General features: G+C 42.2%; 3 protein-coding genes across 5 annotated transcripts; all 3 read right to left on the bottom strand.

The window, feature by feature from the left end:
• On the bottom strand, window positions 1-6,675 carry pde9ab (phosphodiesterase 9ab; the record flags this gene model as incomplete). 3 transcript variants are annotated; one of them, XM_083685637.1, is made up of 18 exons in its annotated part: window positions 1-54; window positions 277-372; window positions 589-717; window positions 870-974; window positions 1,200-1,313; window positions 1,725-1,881; window positions 2,243-2,325; window positions 2,525-2,629; window positions 3,013-3,099; window positions 3,254-3,328; window positions 3,398-3,479; window positions 4,252-4,336; window positions 4,542-4,612; window positions 4,720-4,774; window positions 4,882-4,925; window positions 5,392-5,469; window positions 5,786-5,856; window positions 6,607-6,675. In XM_083685637.1, the coding sequence occupies 18 exons, from the start codon at window positions 6,673-6,675 to the stop codon at window positions 1-3; spliced, it is 1,560 nt and encodes a 519-aa protein (XP_083541763.1). The 3 variants fall into 3 exon arrangements, with proteins under 3 accessions (XP_083541763.1, XP_083541761.1, XP_083541762.1); XM_083685635.1 differs by having other exon boundaries at window positions 1-51; XM_083685636.1 differs by having other exon boundaries at window positions 1-51; window positions 4,720-4,802; window positions 4,913-4,925.
• Window positions 6,676-8,399: 1,724 nt separating this feature from the next.
• On the bottom strand, window positions 8,400-17,958 carry slc37a2 (solute carrier family 37 member 2). Its single transcript, XM_083697470.1, has 18 exons — window positions 17,316-17,958; window positions 16,365-16,446; window positions 16,168-16,258; window positions 15,978-16,056; window positions 15,674-15,809; window positions 14,937-15,013; window positions 14,386-14,552; window positions 13,564-13,601; window positions 13,236-13,382; window positions 12,776-12,866; window positions 12,554-12,616; window positions 12,046-12,131; window positions 11,655-11,703; window positions 11,338-11,411; window positions 10,954-11,032; window positions 10,038-10,135; window positions 9,683-9,750; window positions 8,400-8,872 (listed from the first exon to the last, which is right to left on the bottom strand). The coding sequence occupies exons 1-18, from the start codon at window positions 17,372-17,374 to the stop codon at window positions 8,857-8,859; spliced, it is 1,500 nt and encodes a 499-aa protein (XP_083553596.1). The 5' UTR covers window positions 17,375-17,958; the 3' UTR covers window positions 8,400-8,856.
• A 2,220-nt stretch (window positions 17,959-20,178) lies between these two features.
• On the bottom strand, window positions 20,179-26,031 carry ccdc15 (coiled-coil domain containing 15). Its single transcript, XM_083688573.1, has 10 exons — window positions 25,643-26,031; window positions 25,389-25,538; window positions 24,887-25,084; window positions 24,618-24,734; window positions 24,288-24,500; window positions 23,913-24,032; window positions 23,291-23,394; window positions 22,804-22,998; window positions 20,832-20,965; window positions 20,179-20,607 (listed from the first exon to the last, which is right to left on the bottom strand). Exons 1-10 carry the CDS (start codon window positions 25,811-25,813, stop codon window positions 20,465-20,467), a joined length of 1,545 nt encoding a protein of 514 aa, XP_083544699.1. The 5' UTR covers window positions 25,814-26,031; the 3' UTR covers window positions 20,179-20,464.
• Window positions 26,032-27,407: the final 1,376 nt, after the last annotated feature.

Genomic DNA, 27,407 nt, shown 5'->3' with positions numbered 1-27,407 from the left:
CTACTTCTTCTTTCCTCCTAAAGACATGCTCTCAGTTTTTTTCTTCTGTGCCTCGTAGAACAAAAGACACACCTTGATGTTAGTCAATTTAATATGATGGCGCCAGTAGATAGGCTAAAGACCAAGGCTACAATCATTGTCGGTGCTACTCTGCTGTAGTGCCATGTATTTCATATGTCATTAACAAATGGGATTCAATAACCCAAAAATGATTCGAATTGGAGTGAGTTTGACCTTGGTTCTTGAGGTCAGTGAGGTGAGAAGAGAAGGGTATACCTCGGTCATGGCATCGTCAATCTGTTTCAGTTCCTCGTAGTGGTCTCGAGAGTCTCGCAATGGCTGCACCATAATCTCCTCTATTTGGGGGAAGAGCTAGGAGACAAATAGTACACAGATATATAGCAAGGCATACCATTTGGTTGGATAGCCATTAGTTTTTCTTTTTTTCCCCTCTCTTTCTCTCTTTCTCTCTCTCTCTCTCTCTCTCTCTCTCTCACACTCACACACACACACACACTCACACACACACACACACACACACACACACACACACACACACACACACACCACACACACACACACACACACCTTCATGACAGTCTCAAACATGGGAATTAAGACGAATTTGATGAAGCCAATCTGGGCCGTCGGTTTGGTCACTTTGTCCCGATCCATGAAGGGAGCCACTGGAAGACCCTCTGTTTTTTCTCTATCACTCTAAAATGAAAAGCAGATGACAGAAGGTGACACAGAAAATTTAGGAAAATGTGTCGTTAAGACATTTTATTCAACTTGAGTCTTCCTAAGACTGTGAAGATAACATGTTATTGACCATGATGTGTTTCCAGCATTTGTAAGGATTTGCTGACCTGCATGAAGTACTCCTCCAGTAGGCAGTCCACCCAGGGCTCAGCCACCTCAGTGGGCCTCACTTCATTGGAGATGTCACAGCACTTGATTAGCACCATCTTTAGCTGCAAAGACACACAAGAGGAATACGCTCACATAAAAGTAAAATATTATATTCAAGTAGACGCAATATGTCATTACTCATAAATCTAACCTTGCCCCCGGGCTACTGCGCTGAAGTGTCTGGGAACGGGACTGCTCATCAATCTATCTATTTACACAACTTGATTTATCATTCTTGATATTTCAATGTTTCTTTTGCTCACGTATAATTGTAATGCCATACGTACACACAACACATGCTCATCATTGGTGAAGTCAAAGTTGTCCACTTTCTGCTTAAAGGAGTCCAGTATCTCGCCGTGCCTCGCCATGTCCGTAGCCAAGATAAGAGTGATGATAGCCTGCCGACATGTTCCAGAATACATTAAAGTGTTCCAAACAAACAATCTCTCTTGATCAAAATCACAGCACATCTACTCATCCTCTGTCCCAAGGTAGACACATTGGTTATTGTGCTTTTCATGTCATTTGTCCAGGTACAGCAGGTCATACAGCTACAGAAACACTAAAAAAATCTACCTACACTCTTAGAAAAAAAGGTTCCAAAATGTTTTTTTTTTGGCTGTCTTTGTGACAGAACCCTTTTGGGTTCCATGTCGAACATGTTTGGGTTCCATGTAGAACACTTTCGGGTTACAAGAAGAACCCTTTCCACAGGGAGTTCTACATGGAACCCAAAAGGGTTCTTCAAAGGGTTCTGCCACAGGGCCTTTTGGGTTCTAGGTAGAGCTGTTAGAGGATTGGTGCCTCACCTGTCTAATCTGTTTGATGGCCTCCGTCTCCACGTTAGCGAAGATGTTACACTCCGGCATGGAGATGATCTGGAAGGCCACGGCACAGTGGTGGTTCTCCAGGGGCGAGATGTCGTTGTAGCGCACCGCCAGCTCTGTACGGGCGTTTATCTGGTACCTGTAGCCAGTGGAAGCATACAGTATATCCATTGACAGGAATTAGTATTCATGACTATTTTCTTTATTGACACATCATTTATACAAATACTACAACCAAAAACTACTTCAACCGTTATTACTAATGTGACCACTTTTACTGCTACTTGCCTTTTTTTTTTTCGATATTTTTTTTTAAGTGTCATGGCACCTTCCGAATTCAGATACTGAATATACATGAATTACATTACACAACTTCGTCACATTTACAGAAGGTAATGACTACAACAACGATTACTATTACTGTGACAGCAACAATGGGTGCTACTGCTACTATGAATATGATTAAAAAATAAAATGGTTATGTGAGTAATGTGACATACGTGTTGTTGTAACCTGGGTGATCTAAGTCATGACACACAGCTGCTGTCATGAGGATGCACATATCAGTCATGGTGAGTCTCTCCTGAGAAACAGAATCAGATTCATTACCTGACTCTGAGACCAGAATGACACAAGACTGACGCACGCACACACGCACGCACACATACACACACGCGCGCGCGCGCACACACACACACACACACACACACGTGCACACACGCGCGCACACACACACACACACACACGTGCGCACACACACACCATTATAGTTGTATCCTAACCTGTAGATTACACAGGTGGATCATTCCATACATCATTTGGCTGACACAGAAGCAGTGGCGGAAGTTATGGAAGGGGTTGCTACGGTAATTCTCCTGAATGCCCAGCTGAAATACAGAGCAAATAGAGAAGAGTAACTAATCTTAAAATGTTATTTTCCATCGGAGGTGAACACACTTCTTTGTGTGTTGTTTCCATCGGTGTAGAGAGGGGTTAAAGCTTGTGGGTCTACCCTTGATCAGTAGACATCTGACATTGCACATTATTATTGCACATCTGACATTATTGCACATTATGGCACGATTACTATTGTCACTTTTTTTGTATTACTTATCATAAGTTTTATATTGTATTGCTGATTTGTTGATTGTTGTTGACTGTTGTTGTTGAGCGAGGAGCAAGATCCCAAAGCATTTCACTATGTCAATTACAGCTCTATGCGATGTACATGACAAATAAAATTTGATTTGATTTGGATTTGATAACTCACCAGCCATCGTTTGAGTGTGATGGGGTTCATGCTGAACTCTTTAACTAGGCCCAGATCATGGTACATGTACTCCAGGCAGCTTAACATCTACACATTGGAAATACAGCACATAACATACAGTACTATAGTCAACTTTAACCAAGACAGAGGTGGTGGGCCTAGCCCACACAAAATAAACACTTCAACAAATGTAAAATATATTTTGCCTAATCTGACAGACATGATGAATTATCCGCCAAACCTCATTGTGTTCCCAATGCCAGACATCAAATGTTGGTTTCTTCAGAGCTTCTATGGTCTCCTGAGATAGAGTATACTGATACAAAAAGTAGTTTGTTTAATATCAATAAAGTGGTGTAGGGATGTCTATTCTCAAAGTGTTTACCTTTGGGTAATTTGGAACATCTCGTCTTGGGGACAGTTTCTTTCCATCCTCCATGAAGGTATATTTGCACCCACAGGTCACTCTAATGATACAGAAAGACATTAGGAAAAGGAACTAGAAAGATCCCTTGCTGGGCAGGGTGTCAGTTGATGGGAAATCTGCCACCGTGGCAAAATTCAGCAAAAACATCCTCCCTATAATAATATAAATCCCTGACATGGACTTGCATTGTCAGACACATTAGCTGTGTTTTTGCATGTTCACATGATTCGAAGATGCAGCTACCAGAGACAGAAAGGTGACAATTGGTGGGTCCACTCCCCTAAAACACCCATGGCCAGCAATAACATGTTTGTATACAAACCGAGTATTGGGTAGGAGACTCCATTTTAGAAAGCGCTTCGTAAATTAAATATTTCTTTCAAAGGATCTCATTCCCATTCCTGAATGTTCTTTAGAAAGCCTGAATGTTAACATACTGAACCTTTAATGAAATGGGGCGGCTCCAGACCATCTACTAAAGGGCCTCGCCATCATTTTGGTGTGAAAAGGCATGAGGGAATTAATTCTGTTCGCATTGTGTCATAGTTGCTGTGTTTTTAGTTTTTTTTTACATTTTTAAAAAATTATTATTTATTTATTATTTATTATAATTTGTTCTACTTTTTTCACCATCACCACCATATCACTGTGTTTACGTTTATGTTTTGTTTGTTTTGTGTGTCGTCTCTCTCTATGCACAATTGTTCGCTTGACATGACTGCAATATGTTCTTTGTCTTTGTGATGAAAAGCAATAAACATATTTACAAAAAAATAATGATGAACTGCTTTGTTCATTTCCGGTTCTCTGACCTTCCTCCTTTAGAGGTCATCTCATCTCGTAATTTCCTCAGGTCGTTCTTGCACTTCTCGATCTCCACCATCTTCAGCCCCTCCACTGAAACACAGAGTTCACGTATAACTCCATCACTGGAGGAAACATGCACAATACTGTGTATAATGTCCACAAACTAGAGCCAGTGCCAACATATATACTGAAAAATGTATGCACTCACTGCAATGTAAGTCACTTTGGATAAAAGCGTCAGCTAAATGGCATATATATTATTATTATTATTAACATTGACAACTTCATAACTCACATTCCACTCTCTTCTCCAGCATGGTGAGTCTATTAGTCACCTCTGTCTTCACCTCATTGATTCTGAAAGCTCTGAAACAGAAACAGTTTAGTTTTTTTTTTTTTTAAACTCTGTTACTGGAAAAAAAAAAATTGATAGGTCAGTGAGGAAGTTCTGAATTATATCATAGATACATCACCTGCTAAATTGATCTGCCACTTGGGACAGAACATTCTGGAACATGTCCTCTTTATCTGCATGGAGGGAAGAAAGAACAGTTTTCTGTTTTTGTACGTATACTATTATTCTATGTACTGTAAAAGGAGATGTATTTGTTGTTGTTTGTACTGTGGCAGCATACCTCCCACCGGGCCAGTTGACTGGGGCATTACCTTGTACAGAGAGCTGTGATAACAAAGAATATCACATGTCAAAGACTCCAGACCACCCTGTTGCTAGATGCATAGGTGCAGACAGCAATCAGATAGACATTTTCCAATTACAATGACCTAGCTTAAAGAGATGCTACAGGATTTTTGTTGGTAATTCCTCACATTAAGTGTTGACTGTGGTTAAAGATATAATGTGATTTGATTTCTTATCTCTTTCGACCGCACAGTCCTCAGTTAAAGGCCAACAAACTTTTGCAAAATTAACTTTTGCTCATGGGAGTGGGGAGGTGTGCCCCTCTCTGTCCGTAACAATATTTCTGGCTATTCCGGGGACCAGTTTTTTGCAGATTTATTTTTTGAGTGCTAATTTCAGAACTAGTGGCTGAAATTATTATTTTTTTAAAATCCTGTATCATCTCTTTAATGTATTCAAAGAACTTTGAGTCATACAAACACACAGAGTATACACAGGGGTTTACTTTGGCGTGTTTGTGGGCATGGTAGGATCGATTGACACCAGAGCCCCTTCAGAGTCCACCAACATGATAGCAGTGTTCCTGGGGACAGATCAAACAGATCAGGTATGATAACAGGCTGTACATGAGGGGATGACGTTCTTTTGTCTGTATCTTGAGAGGAAAGGGGAAAACATAGTAAGGATTAGCTCTAATACATACAATCCTTTCAACAATGGTGCTTCAAAGACGAGGTGGTCTCCCTAATGCAGTCTCAAGGGCTTTGGCATGATGAGGCATGGCAGTTTGTTTGCAATAATTGTGTGTGTGCGTGTGTGCGTGCGTGCGTGCGTGCGTGCGTGCGTGTGTGTTTGGGGGGGGGGCGGGGCAGGGGGGGGGGGCAGGGGGTACCACAGACCTGGCTATGTTGGAAGAAGTACACAGCAGTTCTCTGATGTCACAGGGGCTGCAATACCGGCTGAAAATCACCTGAAGCAGAAGTGAGGACAAAAAGTACATTGAGATAGATACAACACTGTACAATCTATACAAACGACGCTGAGGTAAAAGCTTTCTGAGTGATATCAAAGATCCAGGGAGATCCAGGTAGTATCGTACTTGCTCAAACAAACCTATCATGTTGGCCCATACTGTACATTTCCTGTTATAGGATCGTCTGTGTAACCTACTGTATACACTCTGTGTGGACGTCAACAATGGCTGAGAGATGGCATCTGTCACTTCAGGTGTCACTCCTGCCTTTGTGTCACAGCCACCTGTGACAAGTGTCAGCTCTTGTCTTATTTTTAACATAACCTAACCAGGGAGATATTGGGTCAACTACAGTGGGTAAGCCCTGAACACCATGGATTGAATATGTGGGTAAACCCTAATGCACATAACATTCACCTAGCAGAAAGGGTGGATGAACCCTATTCACCAAAATACCCTCACTGCATCACTGGACCTGTCCAGACACGCACTCTCATCAGCGCTCAACACAGAGTGGCCAGGCAGGCAGGCCCAAAGGAGTTCAAGTGGTTTGAATTAGACCACTTCTCACTCAATTCAACACACACACACACACACACACACACACACACACACACACACACACACACACACACACACACACACACACACGTTAATAATAATACAAATGTAATGGACTGGTAGTACCTAATCATAATCTATATATATCTAGATCTATCATATTTGTCATATTTGTCTCTTACTCACCCTCTGGAGTTTTCCATCCACATCCAGATAGACTGTTTTAGGGGCATATGAAGAGGAACTGGAACCCATAGTGGCCGCTTGACAGAAGATGAACAGTGGCTCAACCCTGGTCCCTCACCTCTCTGTGCAAAATTCAAGGGACACTTCACCATTTTGTAAACTCGTGTTCATTATATACAGCACCGTACCCAGTGTCTACTGTACACATGTCAATTAAAAAACAAATGAGCTCCAATTACATCATAGCGGGACATTTCCTTAGGTTCTCTTACCTTTTTGAATACAGATTGTAGAAAATCGCTGTTTTCAAATATGTAGACTGGTAGGGTGCTGGAGGATTGTAAATATGAGGTTACAAAATGTGATGTGTCCCTTTAAAATGACAAATGAAAAATACACTTTTGATGTCTAAGTAATGAATCATGTAATTTGTGATAGATTTACAAATTACAGGATACACAATATTTAAATACTTAAATGTTCCTAAAACAAAAAAACAAGCACTACATTTCGAACGCAGAGCAACAATTTAACTATCAAATATATTATCAACATATTGGATCATTATAAGAAGCTAGGAAGTGAAAACCAATGATTTATCAATATGTAGAAACTCTACAATAAGAATAGAAATGTCATATTAGGATATGAGAATACTTAGAATATATGACGTGATGTTTGAATATTAACAAAACATCATATTTGTACGATACTTCTGCCCGTTGATACAGTATAAGTTGAGGCCTTTAACATATATAGTTGCTATAGATCTTGAACCTACCACACTCACTGCAGCCAAACACGACCTCCTCCTCCCTGTTGAAGATGTTTCTGAGTGTAAAACCTGGGAAGGAAACAACTATCAGCTCCTTAAATATCCTCTCCCCACTGCCACACATTACATACACACACACACGCACACGCGCACACACACACACACACACACACACACACACACACACACACACACACACTTCTGTTGCCAGGGCACTGTTACTACGGCACAATAGGCTGTCCCCTGACTCTTTCATGTCATCCATTTCTTTGAGAAAAAGGTGTATTCAGATCATGATACTAGAATAGATGGTGGAATCAAGCATTTACATGTGCATTGGTTTCTGCTAGCTTTGAAGGTGTGATTTTTAAACACTTATTCAATGAGTTACATAAAACTGAAATAATAAGCAACAGGTGTCCACGCAGTGGGTTGAAGCTCATTAGGGGTTGTGGAGAAAATGGACCCTGATGGTGTTAGGTCTATTGAGTAGGTGTTAGGTGGTGTAGGTGTTAGGTCTATCTATGATATTAATGATTGAGTATTATGTATCATATTATAAACATTATGAAATTCTACGTCATAATACAATAGATTTGCATTGGAACCAGTGTGCAGAAAGATTATTTCAATAATAGTAGACTAAAGCAAATTTTTTCCACCTCGAAAAAAAGCTCTGACACCACAGGGCTGCCGAGGGTCCCTGAAGCATAATTAGCACCTTGACACATCAATAAGCTGGGTCGCAGTAACGACGGGGGGCCACCACCTGTGAGAGGTGAATTACGACTGGGACATCAACTCATACAAAGATGTCTCAAGAGGACAGAGAAGTGTGTCTGTATGTCAGAGGGCATCGACCTCATGCGGCATTGGTCGGATGCCCACTCGTGCCATGGAAATGAGTGAGGGGCACGTTTACAGCCATAAACAGACGGCGCATTCACCATCAAAACAAAACAGTGGCAACTGTTGAAATGGGCATGTGAGCTAAATAGTAAACCAACCAGTAGACAGATTGAGGAAATGCAGTGTGCACATTTTAATCATGATAAAAGATGTACACAGCCCTGAGAGGGCAGCTCCTCGAAAGGCATTGCACTGTTAAAAAAAACATTATTTTTTAATTTATTTATTTAAAAGAGATAAAAAGCCCACTTCATGGACTCATCATCTCTCTCTCTCTCTCTCTCTCTCTCGCTTTCTCTCTCTCTCTCTCTCTCTCTCTGTCTGTCAGGCAGTCCGAGAATATCAATGAAGCTCCTTCCTGGTTCTGAGCTCCTTTTATCTGCTGGTGATGGATCAGCTCCATTAAGGCTGAAGGATGAAAGGGTCTTCACCGTGATAATCAGGGAGGTTGTTTCAGCGCTCGGGACTCGATTGTTCTACAGATTAGCCTTTGGTCCCCTTTCTGCATCCTGCCTCCCCTCCCTCGCAGGTGTGGTGTGGGTGAGTGGTCTCTGGTGACGTGGCACTTAGAATTCTTTGAATCTGGAACACAAGGCGGGAGACAAATTCATTTCAGAATGGAGCCGAATGCAAAAAAACAATTCTATCATTGACATACGTTTGCACAAACTCATAAATCAAGTCATCTTTATTGCCCAAATCTATACAAGAATAGCCCCCCAGAATTCTGTACACAGAGCTGATCTTGCACCTGAGCATTTAATCACAAATGATTACATGACACTCAAAACCAATTTCAGCCATTTTGCATTCAAACTCAACCCCAATAGAGATGTTCCACTCCTGAGACACAAAGTCAAAGTCACAGGTTGGTAATGATTGATTGCTTCTGACTTCCAATAATAGCTCTGCCCCACTGACCACCATTAGCACTTAAGATGGCCATTAATCAGCAGAGCTCCTCAGCACTATAATAAGAATACGCAGGTCTGACCTCTGGAGTCATGAACAAAGCCCTAGGGAGGTCATTTATGGCTCTGACCGGTCAAGAGTCATTGTCGTCCACACCAGTTAAATTCAATTGAATCCATCTGGCATTTATTTATAGTCACTTCTCAATGGGTATTCAATCCATACAATCATGTAGGTAAAAATATGCCCTGACATCCAAGCAGGTATGCTTTTATGATGTTTTTTACTCCCTCACACTAAGACCCCGCTCAGTACAGTTGGACTGTGTGTGAACAGGGTCTGGGAAGGGATCAACTTTCCCTTACTGGTAGTTTTTCTTATCAAGTCCCCTTTTGTTATGATCATTCCCTACAACTAATAGGGCTTTTTGCACACGCTTCCAGGCTCAGTCATTACCCCCAGGTGTGGTGAGACGCTCACCCTCTTAGTCTCTGTGGGCTGTGTCCACACCAAGCCCTGACTTCCTTATACACCAGCCTGCACAGGAACTGCAAACACACACAAGGATCTGTCAGCATCGCAGCATATACACACACACACACAACATATCAACATATTTGTTTACATATACAATATGAAATATACCCATGAATAAATCAATCACACAATCTATTAACAAACATTTGTCTGCTCAGCAAACTTTGCATGATGGAGCATCATTCATGACACACCTACTCCTCTGGTATATAGGTGTATTTGCAAATGTGTCTCGTTCATGTATTACGAGTTCTTTCCTGTCATTTGTTAAAATGCATATTTGAGTCTGGAACCTCACCAAACAGGCAAGGATATCAGCAGTGATGAGCATGTAGAAGACGTTGTTCCACCCCGTCGGAGAGACCAAGCCTGCTAACAGAGGACCTAGGGCAGCACCTAGTGGACAGTTGGAGAACTACATTCAAACACACACCTGGGCGGGCGGGTACTGGAGTTACTGCTGCATGAATGTACACATTTTAACCCAAACATAGCTGTACAAAATAACCTTCAATTGTAAACTATGAGCTCTTGACCTCATACATAACATATCAAAACAAATAAACAAATCAATTGTCAAACAATTCTAACATTAACATAAGTCATCTTTATTGCCCAAGTCTATACAAGAATAGCCCCCCAGAATTCTGTACACAGAGCTGATCTTGCACCTGAGCATTTAATCACAAATGATTACATGACACTCAAAACCAATTTCAGCCATTTTGCATTCAAACTCAACCCCAATAGAAATGTTCCACTCCTGAGACACAAAGTCAAAGTCACAGGTTGGTAATGATTGATTGCTTCTGACTTCCAATAATAGCTCTGCCCCACTGACCACCATTAGCACTTAAGATGGCCATTAATCAGCAGAGCTCCTCAGCACTATAATAAGAATACGCAGGTCTGAACCTCTGGAGTCATGAACAAAGCCCTAGGGAGGTCATTTATGGCTCTGACCGGTCAAGAGTCATTGTAGTCCACACCAGTTAAATTCAATTGAATCCATCTGGCATTTGCTTTATTAAACAGTCACTTCTCAATGGGTATTCAATCCATACAATCATGTTGGTAAATGTGCCCTGACATCCAAGCAGGTATGCTTTTATGATGTTTTTTACTCCCTCACACTAAGACCCCGCTCAGTACAGTTAATATCAAGATCAGTATTCGTATTAATTGCCTCTGTGGCCCGAACATTCCTCACATACCTATTGACCCCGTGCCGTCAATAATGGCCGTTACAGTTGACAACGCTCTGGAGTTTCCTCTCAGGCTTTCATGCGTTCCCTAAGGAAGGAAAGCCCACATTACCAACCAACATTCAATCCAGTTCAAAGTCTCTTTAGGGGACATAAACAACAGATAGACCCAGACAGGGCCTGAGTGGGGGTACCTGGAGGAGGGGGGCGGTGTGGGGTTTGTGAGTGGGCTTATCTCCCCCAGTGTGACTGTAGGGTTAGGGAGAGATTGCTGGGGGGTGGGGTGGGGGGATATGGGTTAGGGTTAGGGAGAGATTGCCGGGGGGTGGGGTGGGGGGATATGGGTTAGGGTTAGGCTCATGTGAGAGAGGCATGCAGTGAGGCAGTGATTACCAGGTCAGCAGACACGGCCGTGGTGATGAGGGCGTACGGGCCGTTCACCAGGGCTCCGCACACCAGCAGCATCCCTATAGGACAGAAGCACTGTGGGTCAGTATAGTACGAGCTACAAATGCACAAGTAGCATCCGCTTCAAGGTGGTAGGGAACAAAATAGGGTAAAGATCAGTGGATCATCGATGGCAATTACAGTACAGGTCGGGTATTGTCCCAAACTCTGTAACATGCACACAATATATTTTAGTAATTTATTGCAAGAACATGGCTTTTTGGCTTAAAGTGTTGAATTTCATCACAAAACAAACGCCTTACCGACTGTAGATCCAAGGCTGTCCTGTCCAATGTGATTGTACAGGAACAGCTAGGATATGAACAAAATCAAAATGTACATGTCAGTTTTGGCATGCTTGAGGGATTTGCCTCATGATTTATAAACCATTTCTGAAGCAGACCCGAAAGAAAACATTGAGCCATGCTGAAAAACCGATTGACACTCTACTGTCAAGGAGCTCGCACGCCGCGGCGAAACTTTCTTGGGGGAAGGCCTCTTGGCAGAGAGTGCAGTTTCATGCCAACTCCAACAAGCTCTAAGTGCAGCCAAATTCCTCTACCCTCTCTATGAGCACATTGACACTGAAGTGACTGTACATTAATAATTACACTACCCAAGTGTAGTGGTTTCCCCATGTGAATCCCCACTAACCATAGGGGCAGCCACGATTAACATGACACAGCAGGTGGTGGCTCTGCCTCCAGTGTAGTCTGACACCAGTCCAGCCACGATGCCCCCTGCAAACATACAACACACACTTAATATACGTAGAGGAAAATCAGCACAGCTCCACAGGACCTGAAATGACAATCAAATACAATTACATATGAATCATTTGATGGACCAATTCCAATGAAGACACTGCTATGACTGCTGCAGACACATGTTATGTCTGCAATAGTGACTTATATCTATGACTTGTTGTGTCTGCATTAACTTGTTATGTCTATGAATTGTTAAGTCTTTGACTTGTGCTCTGCAGTCGTAACTTGTTATCTCTACGTCTTTGATGTGTTACGTGTATTACAACAGCAGTCATATACATAATACAGGGTCAATCGGTGGAGAGCAGCCTGACCTATCATGTTACGGTACAGATCATCAGGTTATACAGATCATATAATCCCATCATGTCAGTCACACAACTGTGAAAGCTTACCAACAATTCCTCCCACATCAAATAGTGTGGACATGTCCCCGGCTGCCTTGGCGTCAAAATTGGCTGAAGGCAGAAACGTATAACATTTCAATAAGTTGACATGCCACGGCCGCAAGAAACCATGACAGAACTTAAAAAGCATTTCATTCTAAATATACGGGGATGAATGAAATTTGAACCATATTATGTGAAACGACATTTGCAAAGTGTAAAACTACTGACCAACATTAGCAATGTAGAGGGGCAGCCAGTACAGGAAGGTGTAGCTGACTAGCTTGGCGAACAGCAGGCAGAGGGAGAACTCCATCACGCCCTGTGATAATTGAATACAGCACAGTTGAAGAGCATTCATAACAACTGTTACACAAACTTGGCAGCATGCCTGCGGTCCGGAAAGACATGATCATCAAACATGAGTCACGGTAGAGGTGAATCATGAACTTAGGCTTCGGGGTTTCTATTAGCAGTACAAACGAGTGTGGTGAGTAATTACAAAATGGTTGAGAAAGAGCGGAGTTGAGCCTCCTGCCGACGCTCGAATCAGGTGATATTCAAATACAAAAACAACCCATGATGAGAACATTTGTCTTCATATATGTATGGTGTATGTTGGTTGATGTGCCGTTATAAGAAAATGAAACGGACAAAAGCGAAAGAAGAAAGGAAGCGGTGTCCCACTCACAGGTATCCTCAGGGCTCCACAGAAGCTGATGGCCTGTGCCGGCCCCTCGGCAGGCTCCGAGGAAACAGAGTTCGTCCTAGGACTGTTGAAGATCTCCTCGTTACTGGACGAGTTACGTAGCATGGGTTCAGTCTCTGAATCATTCTCCTGACAATACATAAATCATCCAATAAGCTAAATGCTGATCGGCTAATGGAAACGACTACGGTGCACCAATCCTGTTTGTGGTCAATTTGTGGTCTTTGGTCAATTTGTGGTCTTTGGTCAATTTGTGGTCTTTGGTCAATTTGTGGTCTTTGGTCAATTTGTGGTCTTTGGTGGTACTTACATGGTGCTGGGGAGTGCTGCAGTTGACATCTTCGGGTTCTACGAGTGGGGGGGGGGGGGGGGGGGGTAAGAGAGAGAGGTTCCATTCAAAAATCCATTCTCATGTCAAAATACATATTTTTTTTTAGAGCAAGCCTGTTAGCATTTCACCTTTTCTGTCAGAATAAGAATATAGTCTAGGAAGAGTTACCTGCAGAGTGAGACCTGTAGGAAGTGTTGTCACGGAATGCAAAGTAACTTGTTTGAAACTAGGCCCCCCCTTTGTATATCTTACAACAGAGTTTCGTGGATTTGCCTCCATAACTGCCTACTGCTGCCTACTGTTAATACACTGCACATCTGTACATATTGTACATATCTGTTTATACTGTTCATACTGCATTCCATATTTATTCTGTTTATTTACTTTGCTTTAATGTTACTGTTAATACATATATACTGCTTATACTGCACAGCCTATACAGCTCATATGCTGCTTATACTGTTCATACAGCATTCTATTTATTCTGCTATAATGTTACTGCTAATACACATACTGCTACATTGCACTACTTATACTTATACTGCACTACTTATACTGCTCATATACTGCACTACCTGTATATATTGTTCACACTGCACTTTTCTGCACTTCTGGTTAGACGCTAACTGCATTTCGTTGTCTCTGTACTTGTACTCTGCACAATGACAATAAAGTTTAATCTAATCTAATCTAATCTAATTTAACATTTCATAATAGCAATGAATATTTCATTCAACCTTTTAAGTTTTGACTTTACAATTATCCCCTGTTGGCATGGTTCAAAGATCAAAGGTCACTCACTCTCCACCAGGAAGAAGAAGCAGAGTATTCCCGTGCAGGCGATGATGATGCCAGGCACAATGAAGGACAGGCCCCACGCCGAGGACACGAAGACCCCAGCGATGAGGGAGCCCAGGATGTTGCCCACTGAGGTGTGGGAGTTCCATACACCCATGATGAACCCTCGCCTAGAGGGTACACACACACACACACACACACACACACACACACACACACACACACACACACACACACACACACACACACACACACACACACACACACACACACACACACACACACACACAGGAGGATTTTCTTTGAGAAACATTTTATATTGTCTAAATAAACAGATTGGTGCAGGTGAATTTGATATGCCACTTGCACCGATAAAACAAAGACGCTACAGTGTTCACATCATGTGTGTCATATCTACTTGCACATCATGTGACTGAACTTGGGCTGTGGCCAGACTGAAACACTGTGCTATGGTGAATGACACTGATACTGTGTAGTCAGCATTAGTGAAGTGGTCTAGAGTAAGCATACAGAGCTGCAGATATCTCACTCACTTCCCCTTTCCAAACCAGTTCCCAACGCAGGCAACCACTGCAGGCCAGCCTGTGGTCTGCACCAGTCCATTCATGGCCTAGAGGAGTCATCAAGAGGAAGAGGGGTGACAGAGGGAAGCAGAGATTACAGATGTCCACCGTTAACACATTATACAGGCTCTAATGAAGTAGCTATCATCACAGTAGTGTACAACACACACGTCAAATCACCCGCCCCCATAGAAGAGAGATAAGGGGTGGCATGGGTGGGGGGAGAGAGGCAAAGAGGAACAGAGAGAAGGGTAGAAGAAAAAGCAGGTCACCAGTAGCACTGAGTATATTCTCTCACACAGCCTTGAGAAAGCACTGAAATGGAAACAATCCCTCATGTGATGCTGCTAACTTGTCACGTGAGAGGCCTGGGTTGGGTTTGCCTCAGCTTGCTCGCCAGCTTTGACATGACTTTTACAACTTAAGTCCTTTATCACTGTATAAACTCAGAGGCTACATCAACCTGTTGTTTTTAAGTGCAGTAAAGAGCCTGAATTCAAAGCTATACTGTGTGGAAGAAAGAATGTAAGGACATTTGAGGATTTTTCTTGGGGGTGGGGGGGTGGGGGGGGGCAGGGTTTTGGAGTCACTACATCAGTCTCTCATGCCAGACTCACAAAAGAGACTGCACGACCCAGAGCATAAGATATCCCCTCAACAGCACTTTGAGCAAAATGTATTAAATGGAAAGTTATCATCATGATTACCTGGATAAAGGCGTAATACCATATGGAGTGGATCTTCAAGTAGAAACCCAGACCGAACAGGCAGGTGAAAAGACCGCTGAGGAGCATCCCCGTGGTCAGGTAGTAGCGCAATGGCAGACGCTCCCCAAATATCCCGCTACCAAAACACAGCCTGGTCAATTCCTTGTCATGCGCGCAGACACACACACACACACACGCAAGCATACGCATACACACCCGCACGTATGCATACACACACTGTATAACACACTGTATTACTATTGTTATTACTGCTGATTTGATTTCATACACACATTCTGCTTACCTGAAAAACATGCCAATGGCGTAAGCAACCAGGAAGGAGTTGTCCAAGGCCCCGAACAACTTCTGATAGTTGTCCTGGTCTTGAGACAGAACGGGACACGAAACATTGCTATGAACCACATCATGGAAACGCTGTTTGATGAACACATGTTTCAAGCCTGGCAATCGTCAGCCTCAGGCAGAGGACTCACCAAAGGGCGCCCAGTCGCACCACGTGTCATTGTCGGTTATGTTGAGGCCCGGCGGCCGAACCACATTGGAACAGTTTCTGTGCAGCTCACTCTGTAAATGGATAATAACTGAGATTACACACTAGGTCTCTAAACCATTCAGCCTTCAAGACAACCAACACAGGCAGAATAGAGACAGTTGGTTTGAGGGGTATCACCTTGACGATGCTGATGGGTTTGCGGGAGAGATGGTAACTGGTGTAGAAGAGAAAGGTGAGGAAGAGGGTGAAGCCTCGATACCTAAAATGAGGGAGAAACAGAGAGAAACGATAAAAATCTCATCCTAATAATATCCAGAAACAGATAACATGCCATAAACCTCCCCATCTTTGCAAGTCAAAACACACTCTCTCCAGTTTGAATCACAGTCTCTTTACAACGGCCTAGATTGAGGAACTCTGTGCCATCCTATGGAATAGTCTGGGTCCTTTGGGGAGAATGTAGCACAGGGAACAAAATGGGCTATTCAGAAGGGTTCTTCACCTCCGGCACCTCTGCCTCGTGACTCGAGACCCACTCTACAGGAAGGCAGCAATGTACACTGCATGCTCTGTACTGACCTGTTTACATTTCCTGAGTGGTAAGGTACATTTTTACCTCTACCTCATGAACAGTAGTGGACAGCATTCACTTGAAATATAGAGTATTGAGTGCCAAAACTATAGGACAAAGTACAAAAGCCTATATGGAGAGATTTGGGGAACTTAATTCCTAGTGAGTGTGCATTGATGCCCCGTTTCAAAGAAAATCAGTGTAAACTGAACAAAAAAAATAGCAATGCGGTTTCCAGGAAGTTACTGGCAAAAATGAAGCCTGTCTCATGCATTTACACCTCTTCGTATGACAACTTTGTAGGCACGAATACAGTATAGTGTATAGGTGATACTGTATGTATACTGTATACGTGATGAAGTGGCCTCCTACATTGTAGGAATAGAATGTCATAGTCTCGCCAATCGTTATTGACATTGATATGCTGATTAGGGACAACCGCCCTCCCTCATCAACATACTTTGTCAACATCAACTTCATAATGGAGTACAATTAGTGAGTGTTTGTAGAAAGATTCTCGGACAATAGAATCGAAAATATAGCGAGTGGAAACTTACCAGCTGTCCCTTGAAAAGGACGTTATAAGTCTAATGCCAGGAGCCAAAGACGACCTCATCTTTGGAGTAGATGCCTTTATAAAACTTGCTAAAAACGCTTATAAAATATACATAATTTAAACTAATAGTTCATGCGTCTTCTGTGATTCATATATTATCCGTGTAAAAACGAGGACAACAAGAGCTCTACCGTACGAAACTAAAAATCGATACTTGTGACAAAATAGCAGATATTTTCAGAGCTCCAGTGATTCGCAACAAACTTCCATCCACGTTATTATTACCGATAAAACACACCGATTTCTATTTTGATTTTACAATTAACATTGATTTATAAGAACAACGGATAAAACAACTCCGATTAAAACAGTTTCAGTTGCTTGGCTATTCCAACTACTTCCTGATGAGGGAGAATCTCCGCAAACAATGAATTCCCATAGATTTCCATGCTGGCTGAACTTCTGAAGACCGGTGAGGTGATAGCGTTTAATAGTCGGTTCCTATAAATACTCTGTGCTCTTCTCTACCGCGTCACATGCATATTAGTCCATATATTTATGGTTTGTGTCAATAATAGTTTGAAGTCAGCCATTCCATAATGTTTTCCAGGCACCGCCAGCCGCCGCATCCACTCCGCTCTTCAGAACTGTATGGACATGTGATTCCACTGTCTGACGTCACAGCGTTAAAGGAGGCGAAGGGTTAACCCTTCAACATCCAGTAAGACATGACTTAACCACTGGATATCACCATGCTCAACTGGTGTTGGACTGTCAAACTGCTGTCCAAAACAATTGCATGTTAACCTCCTACATACAATTATTTTGTATACCTCTTTTACTTTTACATAAATGTGTACAAAATCTGGGCGTCACTGTAGGCTATACAGCTTGAGGGTGGTCATGGGGTATTATACTGTAGCGAACGGCGGGGCAGAGCAGCTTGCCGCTTTGTAAGCGGAAGGTTGCGAGTTCGATACCCGCTTAAGGCAAGCTGCTCTGCCCCGCCGTTCGCTACATTGGTGTCAGAAGTGGGATGGCGCCCGTGAGGCCATCGGAGAGGCGTGTCCACGTGAGAGACTCGTATAGTGAAGCGTGAGGGCACGCTCTCCCGAACGGAGGGGATAGTGTAAGGCCCGTTAGCAGCTCTGCCAAGTGAGTTAACTCTCTTGGTGTTGTGGCTAGCGCGGCCGCTTTGTAAGCGGAAGGTTGCGAGTTCGATACCCGCTTAAGGCAAGCTGCTCTGCCCCGCCGTTCGCTACAATACATATTACTACTTAAGCCACATGTTGACAAACGCCTACTTTATTGAAGCTGATACAAGTCTTTATATAAAACTATAGTCATTATATAAAACTATCAAACTACAAATGTAACCGGGTTGAATTGGTAAAACTGGTATTGGTAAACCCGCCATCAAATTGCTAGCTTTTGCGGGACCTCAAGAACTCACCATTCCTGTGATTGCGTGGAATAACTAGTGGTTCTATAATTTAAGAGTGATGTGACAGATGTTTTTGTAAAAGGGCTTCCTAAATAAACAGAAGGCAATGCTGTTTCTCCTCGTAGAGAGGGATGGCCAACCTACTTTATGTATACGGTAAATAGAAGTGGACCTAAGAAGTGAACCCTGTGGCACCCTTTTCCTGATCTGAAGGAATTCAGACTTGACACCATCCGCTACTATAGACTGAGTTCTACCACTGAGATCGTCCTGGAACCAATCACAGGCACCCTCATCCAGACCAAGAGACACCAGTCTATTCAGCAGAAGATGATGATCAACTGTATCGAATCTATCCTTGAGTTGAGCGAATGCTGACCGGTACTCCCATGCGTTTGTTTGAATGCGTGTTAATGCTCCATGCTCTATTTTAGGCACTCAATATCAGTTGTACATGTTTTCATGTGGTTCCTTCGGATGGAATGTGTTTGCAATACAAAGGATGAAAGATTGAGACTTGTGTGAACGAGGACACAATACTGTTTAATGGCCGCGTGACGCCGGGTACTGCAGACAGTTTCTGCCCCTATAAGCTGAGAGGCTGGTGAACAGCTGAGACTGGTGAACAGCTGAGGCTGGTGAACAGCCGAGACTGGTGAACAGCTGAGTCTCATGACCCTGACTTCTACTCACTGCACCCCACAGTGCCCTGCCTATTCAATAGTAGGGGAAACACTATGTATAGTGTAGCGATGGTATTGTATTATAAGGATGGTATTGTATTGTTAGGTGGTATTGTATTATTAGGTGGTATTATATTATTAAGTGGTATTGTATTATTAGGTTACTACTGTATTCTGTGGTACTACTGCCTTTTATCGATCCATTTTCGAAGAGGAGAGCTTGCAGGTAAGAATGTCATTATCATACAGTCCTATGTATGTTTCTCAGTACATATGACAATAACACTGAACTGGAACGTTACCCGGCTATGCAGTGCAGCAGAATATGCCCAACACTGGGCAGGTATTAGACTGGTTTTAGGTAAGAACTTCAGGCATTGAGTCTACTCAAGGGAACAAACTGTTCATCCTCACAATGGACTGAGTAATATATTACTAATAGTCTGATATCAAAATACCAATTTAATCATAGACTGTGACAAGCCATTTCCCCATTTTACTAGGAATTTGCACCACCTGCCATCACATGTTTTTCCATAGGAACATAGACATAAACAGGCTGACTAGAGGAGAAATCAACTACCAGGAATGATGCCCACTGCTACTTTTAAAATGCATTAAAAGGACAAACCCTGGAAAGCGATCATACCAAGGGCCAAAGATTCATATTTTTTTAGCAATAATTTGACAACAATAACAAGCGTAAAATCAGATCTTTTATCAGAGTTTTATTTTGGATCTACAAAACAGACTTAGTCAAGAAATCTATCATTTCAGTTTTGTATAGATTTGTGTCAGTCATTTAAACAAAACCACATCAAAATATATCGAAGCACAGCACTGTATACCTGAGAATGGAATGAAGTCGCAAAATAGCATCAAAACATAGTATAGCTCAAAATAGCATGACAAACATTATAGTTTCTCTTAAGTTCATTATACAGTTAAAAAGGTCATAATTAATTTTCAAAATAAGGAGAGCAATTCAAAATGTCCTGGACAGTGGTTCCAATGAGAGGAGGTTTACTTCCTGTGAGTAGTGGTTCCCTTCCTAGGGGAGAAGGCGTGCATGGAGGCGATTCTGCGAGCTGAGGCCCGATGGTGAGTGCTACTGCCTTCCTTCAGATCATAGCTCAACAGGGCAGACTGCAGAGCCTGGACATAGGCTGGACCAAAGACAAACACAATCGTTAACACACACACACACACACACACACACACACACACACACACACACACACACACAGTGGAATGATTTCTGAAAATAGTCCATGAAGCATCCAAATGTCATCTTTCCATCAAGTAAAACAAATTAAATAGAAAACAATGACCCTTAAATCACTCCCTACTTGCCAATATGATTGACATACTGTATGTGTGGCTGGTGTACCTTTGGGGTTGTTGTAGAAGACACAGTTGTTGGCGCAGGTCTTAGGATGGGAGTCCCAGAAACTGTCTCCACAGCAACAGAGAGGGGGGAGCTCTACCTTCTCCTTCATCTGAGCCCTCAAAGCCTCAATGTACCTACCATGGCAGACAAGGAGCTTATTGCCATGGCTACACCATGAACTGCAGAATGTAAATACAACTGGAAACACTCACCATTTTTGAGGACAGGCAGCAACGTTATGATTGCTAGGAGATATGCAAAGCGATTGCTAAATAATGGTAAATAAATATAGGCAAATTACAAACTAGACTTTAAATATTTAGCCTGAAAACGTTGTTAGCCTTAGGGCAAAACCATCCACAGTCAGTTCAGGGTGATTTAACTGTAGGCCCAACAGAAAGGCAGGTGTTAATTTATGATCTAGACATTTACCTGTCAAACGTAACCTTGGGGCGAAACCAAAAAAAACAACCAAAAAGCGTTTGATCTTGGGGTAAAACAGTTCACTTAGGAACGTTAATTAACTACCATCTGTCTGTCCTGTCTGCAAAAGCAAGGAGTGCCTCCAGTTATGTTTACATTCTGCAGTTTATGAAGTATGGATTTCCATAACGTCTACACGTGTTCCATAACATCTACACATTCAGATACAGATTAACACATACACTCTCAGAGAACTTTATTAGGAACACTATACTAATACTAGGTCGGGCCTCCCTTTATTACATCACTATACTAATACTAGGTCGGGCCTCCCTTTGCTCTCAAAACAGTCTCAATTCTTTGTGGCATTGATTCCACAAGATGTTGGAAACATTCCTTTGAGATTCTGGTCCATGATGACATGATTGCATCACGCAAATTCCTGCCGATTTTTCAGGTGCATTTTCAAGCTGTGAATCTCCCATTCTACCACATCCCAAAGGTTATTGGATTCAGATCCGGTGACTGGGAAGGCCACTGAAGAACACTGAACTCATTGTCATGTTCATGAAACCAGTTGGAGACCACTTTTGCTTTGTGACATGGTGCATTATCATGCTGGAAGTAGCCATTAGAAGATGGGTAAATTGTGGCCATGAAGGGATGCACATGGTCAGCAACAATGCTCAAATAGGCTGTGGCATTCAAGCGATAATTGATTGGTATTAACGGGCCCAAAGTGTGCCAAGAAAACATTCCCCACACCATTACACCACATCCACCCTGTGGAGGTTGACCAGGTGTTCATAATAAAGTGTTCAGTGTGTGTGTGTGTGTGTGTATATGTATATATATATATATATATATATATATATTATTCTTTTTTATTTATTTTTTACATTGGTATGAAGTGTCATGAAAAACCTCTTTCTGGTTACAAAACATGACCTTGCACATGAGAACACACAATGGCTGCATCTCAAATACTCTTCAATGGCCTCCTCTCCTTATCTCTTTACCTTCATCCTCACAGATGCTAAATATCTGGACAGGAGGAAGCGAATACCGCCAGTCAGCCATCCACTACATTGCTCTGACCTTCCCTGTCTGTTCAGATCCGTGCAGATGAAGGAAAGGAAACAAGGAGAGGAAGCCACTATGAGAGTGACCTAATACGTTCCTCCTGGTCAGGAACTGATAAGGTACTGACTGTACTGTATGTCAAGAGGAACTAGATCTTTACAACATATTTGTTGAGAGAGACATGGATAAATGATACGATGTGTTGTTCTTTGAAACTCATGTAAATCTATTACTTTTGGGGCCTTCATTGTTTAGTTGGTGGTCCTCTGTGGCTCAGTTGGCCGAGCATGGCACTAACAAGGTTTAGGTTGTGGGTTCGATTCACGCTGTGACCATATATACAGAAAAATGTATGCACTCACTGCAATTTGGATAAAAGCGTCAGCTAAATGTCATATATCATATAGGTGTCTGTTCAGTTTAATCAATTTGATTAAGTTCAGTTTGATCAATCAATAAAAGTTACCTGGTGGCCTCTTTATCTTTCTTTGCTCTCTCTTTCTTTGCCGTTCTGTCCGCTTTCTCTTCTTCCTCAAGCCTCAATCGCTCCAGAATCAAAAATTCCCTCTCGGCCGCCTCGATTCTATCCTCCTCCAGCTGCTGCAGTCTCTCTAACCTCTTTTCCTCCGCCAACCTCTGCTGTTCTTTTTCCACTTTGATCCTGCAACAAGGAAGAACAACGGATGTTAATACTGAACCACTTCTTACAATCTCATTAGTTGTAAATTAATTGTAAATGCAGGTGACTTCTAACTATTTCTTTTCATAGTTTCAATCACTTTGGAGAGAAACTTGTCTTGGGAGTGGGCTGAGTGAGAGCCCACCAAGGTTAACAAAGGTAATCAACAAAAGCAGTTACACAACTTTCGAAAAGCACATAAGGCTAAAAAAAAGGTGCAAAAGAGGTGCAAAAGGAAATGATGAGTCAAAATGTTGTGGTTGCGCGTTGTCACCTTGCGATCCTCCGTAGGTGTTTCCTGTGTCGCTGGTGCTCTTTGACTTGCTCTCTCTCAGTGTCCATGAAGAGACGACGATACATCAGGAACTGAGCCTGGCGCTGCAAGCAAATATTCATTGCATTTTTTATTGCACTTTTTCTTTCTTTTTTTTCCAGACTGGTGTCAACAAGTAATAATCCATCAAATGTGCATATTGGGGAGATGAATTGGAAAGCCCCAGACAGTGAAGTGACTACCTAGTTTTAAATAAATAGTAACTCATTGTCAACTGAACCAGCACTGCCCTTGGCATGTATTGTTATGCATCATATTTGGTCTCTACTGTAATAGATTTACACTTACATTTATGGCATTTAGCAGATGCCTTTATCCAAAGCGACTTACAACAATACATTTGTTTAAGTAAGTGAATCATCTATCCAACAGTCATCATAAGACAAAGTAATCAATGCTCACACCAGGGGCCATAAGCAGTCGTAATGCCAGTAGGCTATTTTTTTGTTTTGTTTAGTTTTTTTAGGGGGGACGTGGTGGAAGGTTGTGTGTGAACATGACCTCAGATGAATGAGGAGTCGCCATCTACAGTAAGAACGGCCTACTTTAGTCCTACACTCACCTGTCTCTTAAGTTCCTCCTGGTCTTCTTGAGGCCAGAGCACTTGAGTAGCTCTATAGCCGGTGCTAAATCCCAGACTTTGGCCTGTAGGATAAGGCTCTCTGGACAGTCTCTCACACACCTGCAACATATCATGTAAAAAGACATTCAGACACAAAATCTTGGGATAACGATAAAAATCTGTGATTTGTAGGGTTGAACTTTGTGGGTAGCTCAGTGGTCGTTGTTGAGGTAACTACACAGATTTACACAACTTGCAAGGATAAGCCAGTGTTTTCATCTATTGACTGTGGGGTTTAAGGAAATGCTATTATTGAGCCAGAGATTGGGCTATAGATTGAAAGAAAGAAATAGAGCGTAGTAGGGACAGACAGACCGTATGGTTGTCAAAGGTGACAGTCTTGTTACTTGGACCATTGTGAGGATCAATGTTCTGCAGACTAAGAGGGAAATCATGTTGCCCAATCAAAGGTATCTCTCCTTCCTCCTCCTCCTCCTCCGCCTCCTCCTCTTCATCATCCTCCTCCTCCTCCTCTTCTTCATCTTCATCCTCCTCCACCTCAGCTCTTGCCACCCGAGATACAGGTTTCTATTATATCACATAGAAGAAACAAAGTAGTATCTATAAGCTATATTTTAAGATAAAACCCAATAATAGTTCTGCTGAAATGTTGCGACATTACAAGTAAGGCGATTGTAGACTCACATCTCTGGTTGGAGAGACCTTCCATATTCCCCCAGGAAGCTCTGACATCACTTCCCCATTCCGGACCGTCTGACAGGCTGCCAGTCTGTGTCTGACCTGCCTCATGACTTTGCTGACCTGAAAAAACAACATTCAATCAAACCAAATCCTGGAAGGAAGGCCTAGCAAGAGTCTAAACATGTACACAACAAGAAGAAGAAAAAAAAAAAAGAAAAATCACCAGTTCAATGTTTTCATGCAACAGAAGTTATCAAAGTCCGGTTTAGCACCTGATGGGTATGCTGGTCTGCTGATTGCGTCCTGTCATCTCCTTCGCTGCTCTCATGGCCCTGTGCTTTGACCCAGCGTGAGTTGGGGCTGCAGATAGCCAGCTCTCCCTGTGGAGAAGACGGGAACAGGTTCTTCCTGGGGGTGAGACGCTGAGCAGCATCGCTGGACTGCTGCAACACCCTCCCCTCACGCTCCACCTGAAAGGGAACAACAACACAGTCTGATAATAGTACTGTTGTTAAAGAATTTCAATGTGTCTACTGCATCAGACAGACAGACAGATGTGTCACACTAGCCTGTAAAAACTTAAAATAAAAAAGTGTTGACAACATTGTCAGGACAAGTAACCCACTTACGCGTGCAGTTAAATACTATAAACTGTGATAGTCATAGTGCAGGTTGTGTTTTGTTGCACACGTTTAATGATCTAGACAGGCCTACTCAATAATGTACCGATAGGGCCAGGCATTTCTGTAGAACGTATTTCTCTACAATAATCACCGTCTCGCAGGACGTCTGAAGCTGCCGCCTCTTGCGGATTTGAGCCTGTTGTGCCACACGGCGGCGCACTTCGTCCTGAAACCTGCGAAGATTCTCGTCTTTTTCCCTTAGTCTCTCCACCTGCAGCTCTTCAGTCAGCATTGCACGCACCTGGCTCACAATGGAGAATTTCAAAGTTAATTACTAATTATACATACTAATTATTATGAAACTCAAGGGGTATTTTTGGGTGGAAAAGTTCCATTTGCACTTACAGCCGGATGCTCCTGGTATTCTTGTCCACCTTCCACCCATGCTCCCACGGGCGCAACTGCCTGATTCCTCTCGGCCAACACTTTATTTCGATATCCGTGTTTGTTTTGGGGATTTGAACCCCCTATGGACACTTGGGTTGTGAGCTTTCCTTTGGGGTTTCTGGTACTCATTTGGCAACCTTTTCTGTAGTAGCGTTAGCTCCAAGTTAAAACACTGCAATGAATGAACGTTTTAGTATCAATCTACGTACTTGGCAGGAAGACGATGCGTTGCTTGCATTTATATAACTTGTTTGAGGAGTTATGAAACGATCGCAAATATTACCTTTAAAAACACAACTTTTCTGAAATCTCCCTGCTACTCTCTGTGTTCGGCTTTCAACTGCCACTATAGACGCTTGTTGTTGTTGATGTTAGTGACGTATTAACAATGCGACCACTCCACCTACCAAACGTGATCTGATTGGTTATTCCGAATGCCAATTAAAATGTAGATACGCCCAACCACGCCCACTACCACAGAGATTGGGTTGATTTGACTTTTAAATTGAACCCGACTAGAATTCAGGCGAGAACAGGCGGGGCAGCGCAGTCTCAAGTTGTGCAATTTTGAATGACAACATGATGGCTATGGAATCCTCAATAATAAAACATCCTATGAATTCTCCTTTGAATAATCATCAAATAACACAACCATCAAAGACCCCCCCCCCCCCCCCACCAATAGTCACGTGGTATACCTGGCAATCTGTACTTTTCAGGTAAATCAGCACAACGACAATCAAATGATCAAAGACAATAACAGCATCCAATATTGGAGAAATATTATCAACCTCTATCTCCTCACCCCTCCAAAGTGAAAGATGTGGTCCTAAATGATAATATGTGCCTCTGTAACAAGCATGATTGGTGGAAAAGTAGTTGGACATGGAAAATGTCAAGGAACATGGAGTGACATACTTTTCCTGTGAGAAAACATAACAACATGTAATTGTTATCCACACATGTGTCACTATTCTGTAAGCAGATTGTGTAACTATCTCCAGCCTACTTATACATTAATGTATATGTTGGGATAGGCAGATGAATCGCTTTCTTTCTTTTTCAATGCCCGAGCTGCACAGCCATGTAGTCACTGAACAGAAGTACTATTGTGCTCTAATGTGAATCAGCAAACAGATTCCCTGTGTGTGAGAACAGTCTGAACAGAATTTGCAAAAAAGTACCACAGTTACATAAGGCTTGCACTGTACTGTGTTGAAAGTATGTCTCGTTCCATTTATTTCTGTGTACAAACATTCTCTGTTCATCGAGATGAAGACATTGCATTGATGTGATGCAAAATGTGGATGCCTTTTTTGATTCACTGTTATTAAAACTTAAACTTCAGACATTTCTTAATGGATAATTGACATAAATGCATGCAAGCAAGACCATATGCAAACTGATACCATAATGATTTTTTTTTTAAAAAGAAAAAAAAGAAAGATGAATGTACCTGCAAAACATTGAGTGAAACAGATTTTCAAATGACAGTAATGAATTCCTTCTCTTTCCTTTATTTATTGAACATCACTACTGATATGTGCAATGTATCCTTTGATTTTCTTAACAATTTTATGAATCTATACAAAGGAAATTGTATTATATATCTATAAAACCAAGAGCTGACATGATTAGTTCAATTCCAAAGACTCACACAATACAAAGATACAAATGTATGAATAAAGGGTATCTTAAAACAAAGATGTTCATACATTGTCCA

This window comes from Argentina silus, assembly GCF_951799395.1.
Source record: "Argentina silus genome assembly, chromosome: 2".
Classification (NCBI taxonomy): Eukaryota; Metazoa; Chordata; class Actinopteri; order Argentiniformes; family Argentinidae; genus Argentina; species Argentina silus.
This window is presented reverse-complemented; position numbering and strand designations above follow the sequence as displayed.

Coding starts and splice junctions, on each gene's coding strand:
- slc37a2 (XM_083697470.1), bottom strand. CDS start 17,374: ATGAGGTCGTCTTTGGCTCCTGGCATTAGACTTATAACGTCCTTTTCA. Junction 16,447..17,315: donor TCCTTTTCAAGGGACAGCTG/GTAAGTTTCCAC, acceptor CCCTCATTTTAG/GTATCGAGGCTTCACCCTCT. Junction 12,617..12,775: donor CCTCTACATTGCTAATGTTG/GTCAGTAGTTTT, acceptor TTCTGCCTTCAG/CCAATTTTGACGCCAAGGCA.
- ccdc15 (XM_083688573.1), bottom strand. CDS start 25,813: ATGAGTACCAGAAACCCCAAAGGAAAGCTCACAACCCAAGTGTCCATA. Junction 24,735..24,886: donor CAGACCAGCATACCCATCAG/GTGCTAAACCGG, acceptor TTGTTTTTTCAG/GTCAGCAAAGTCATGAGGCA. Junction 23,395..23,912: donor AGGAGGAACTTAAGAGACAG/GTGAGTGTAGGA, acceptor ATTTGCTTGCAG/CGCCAGGCTCAGTTCCTGAT.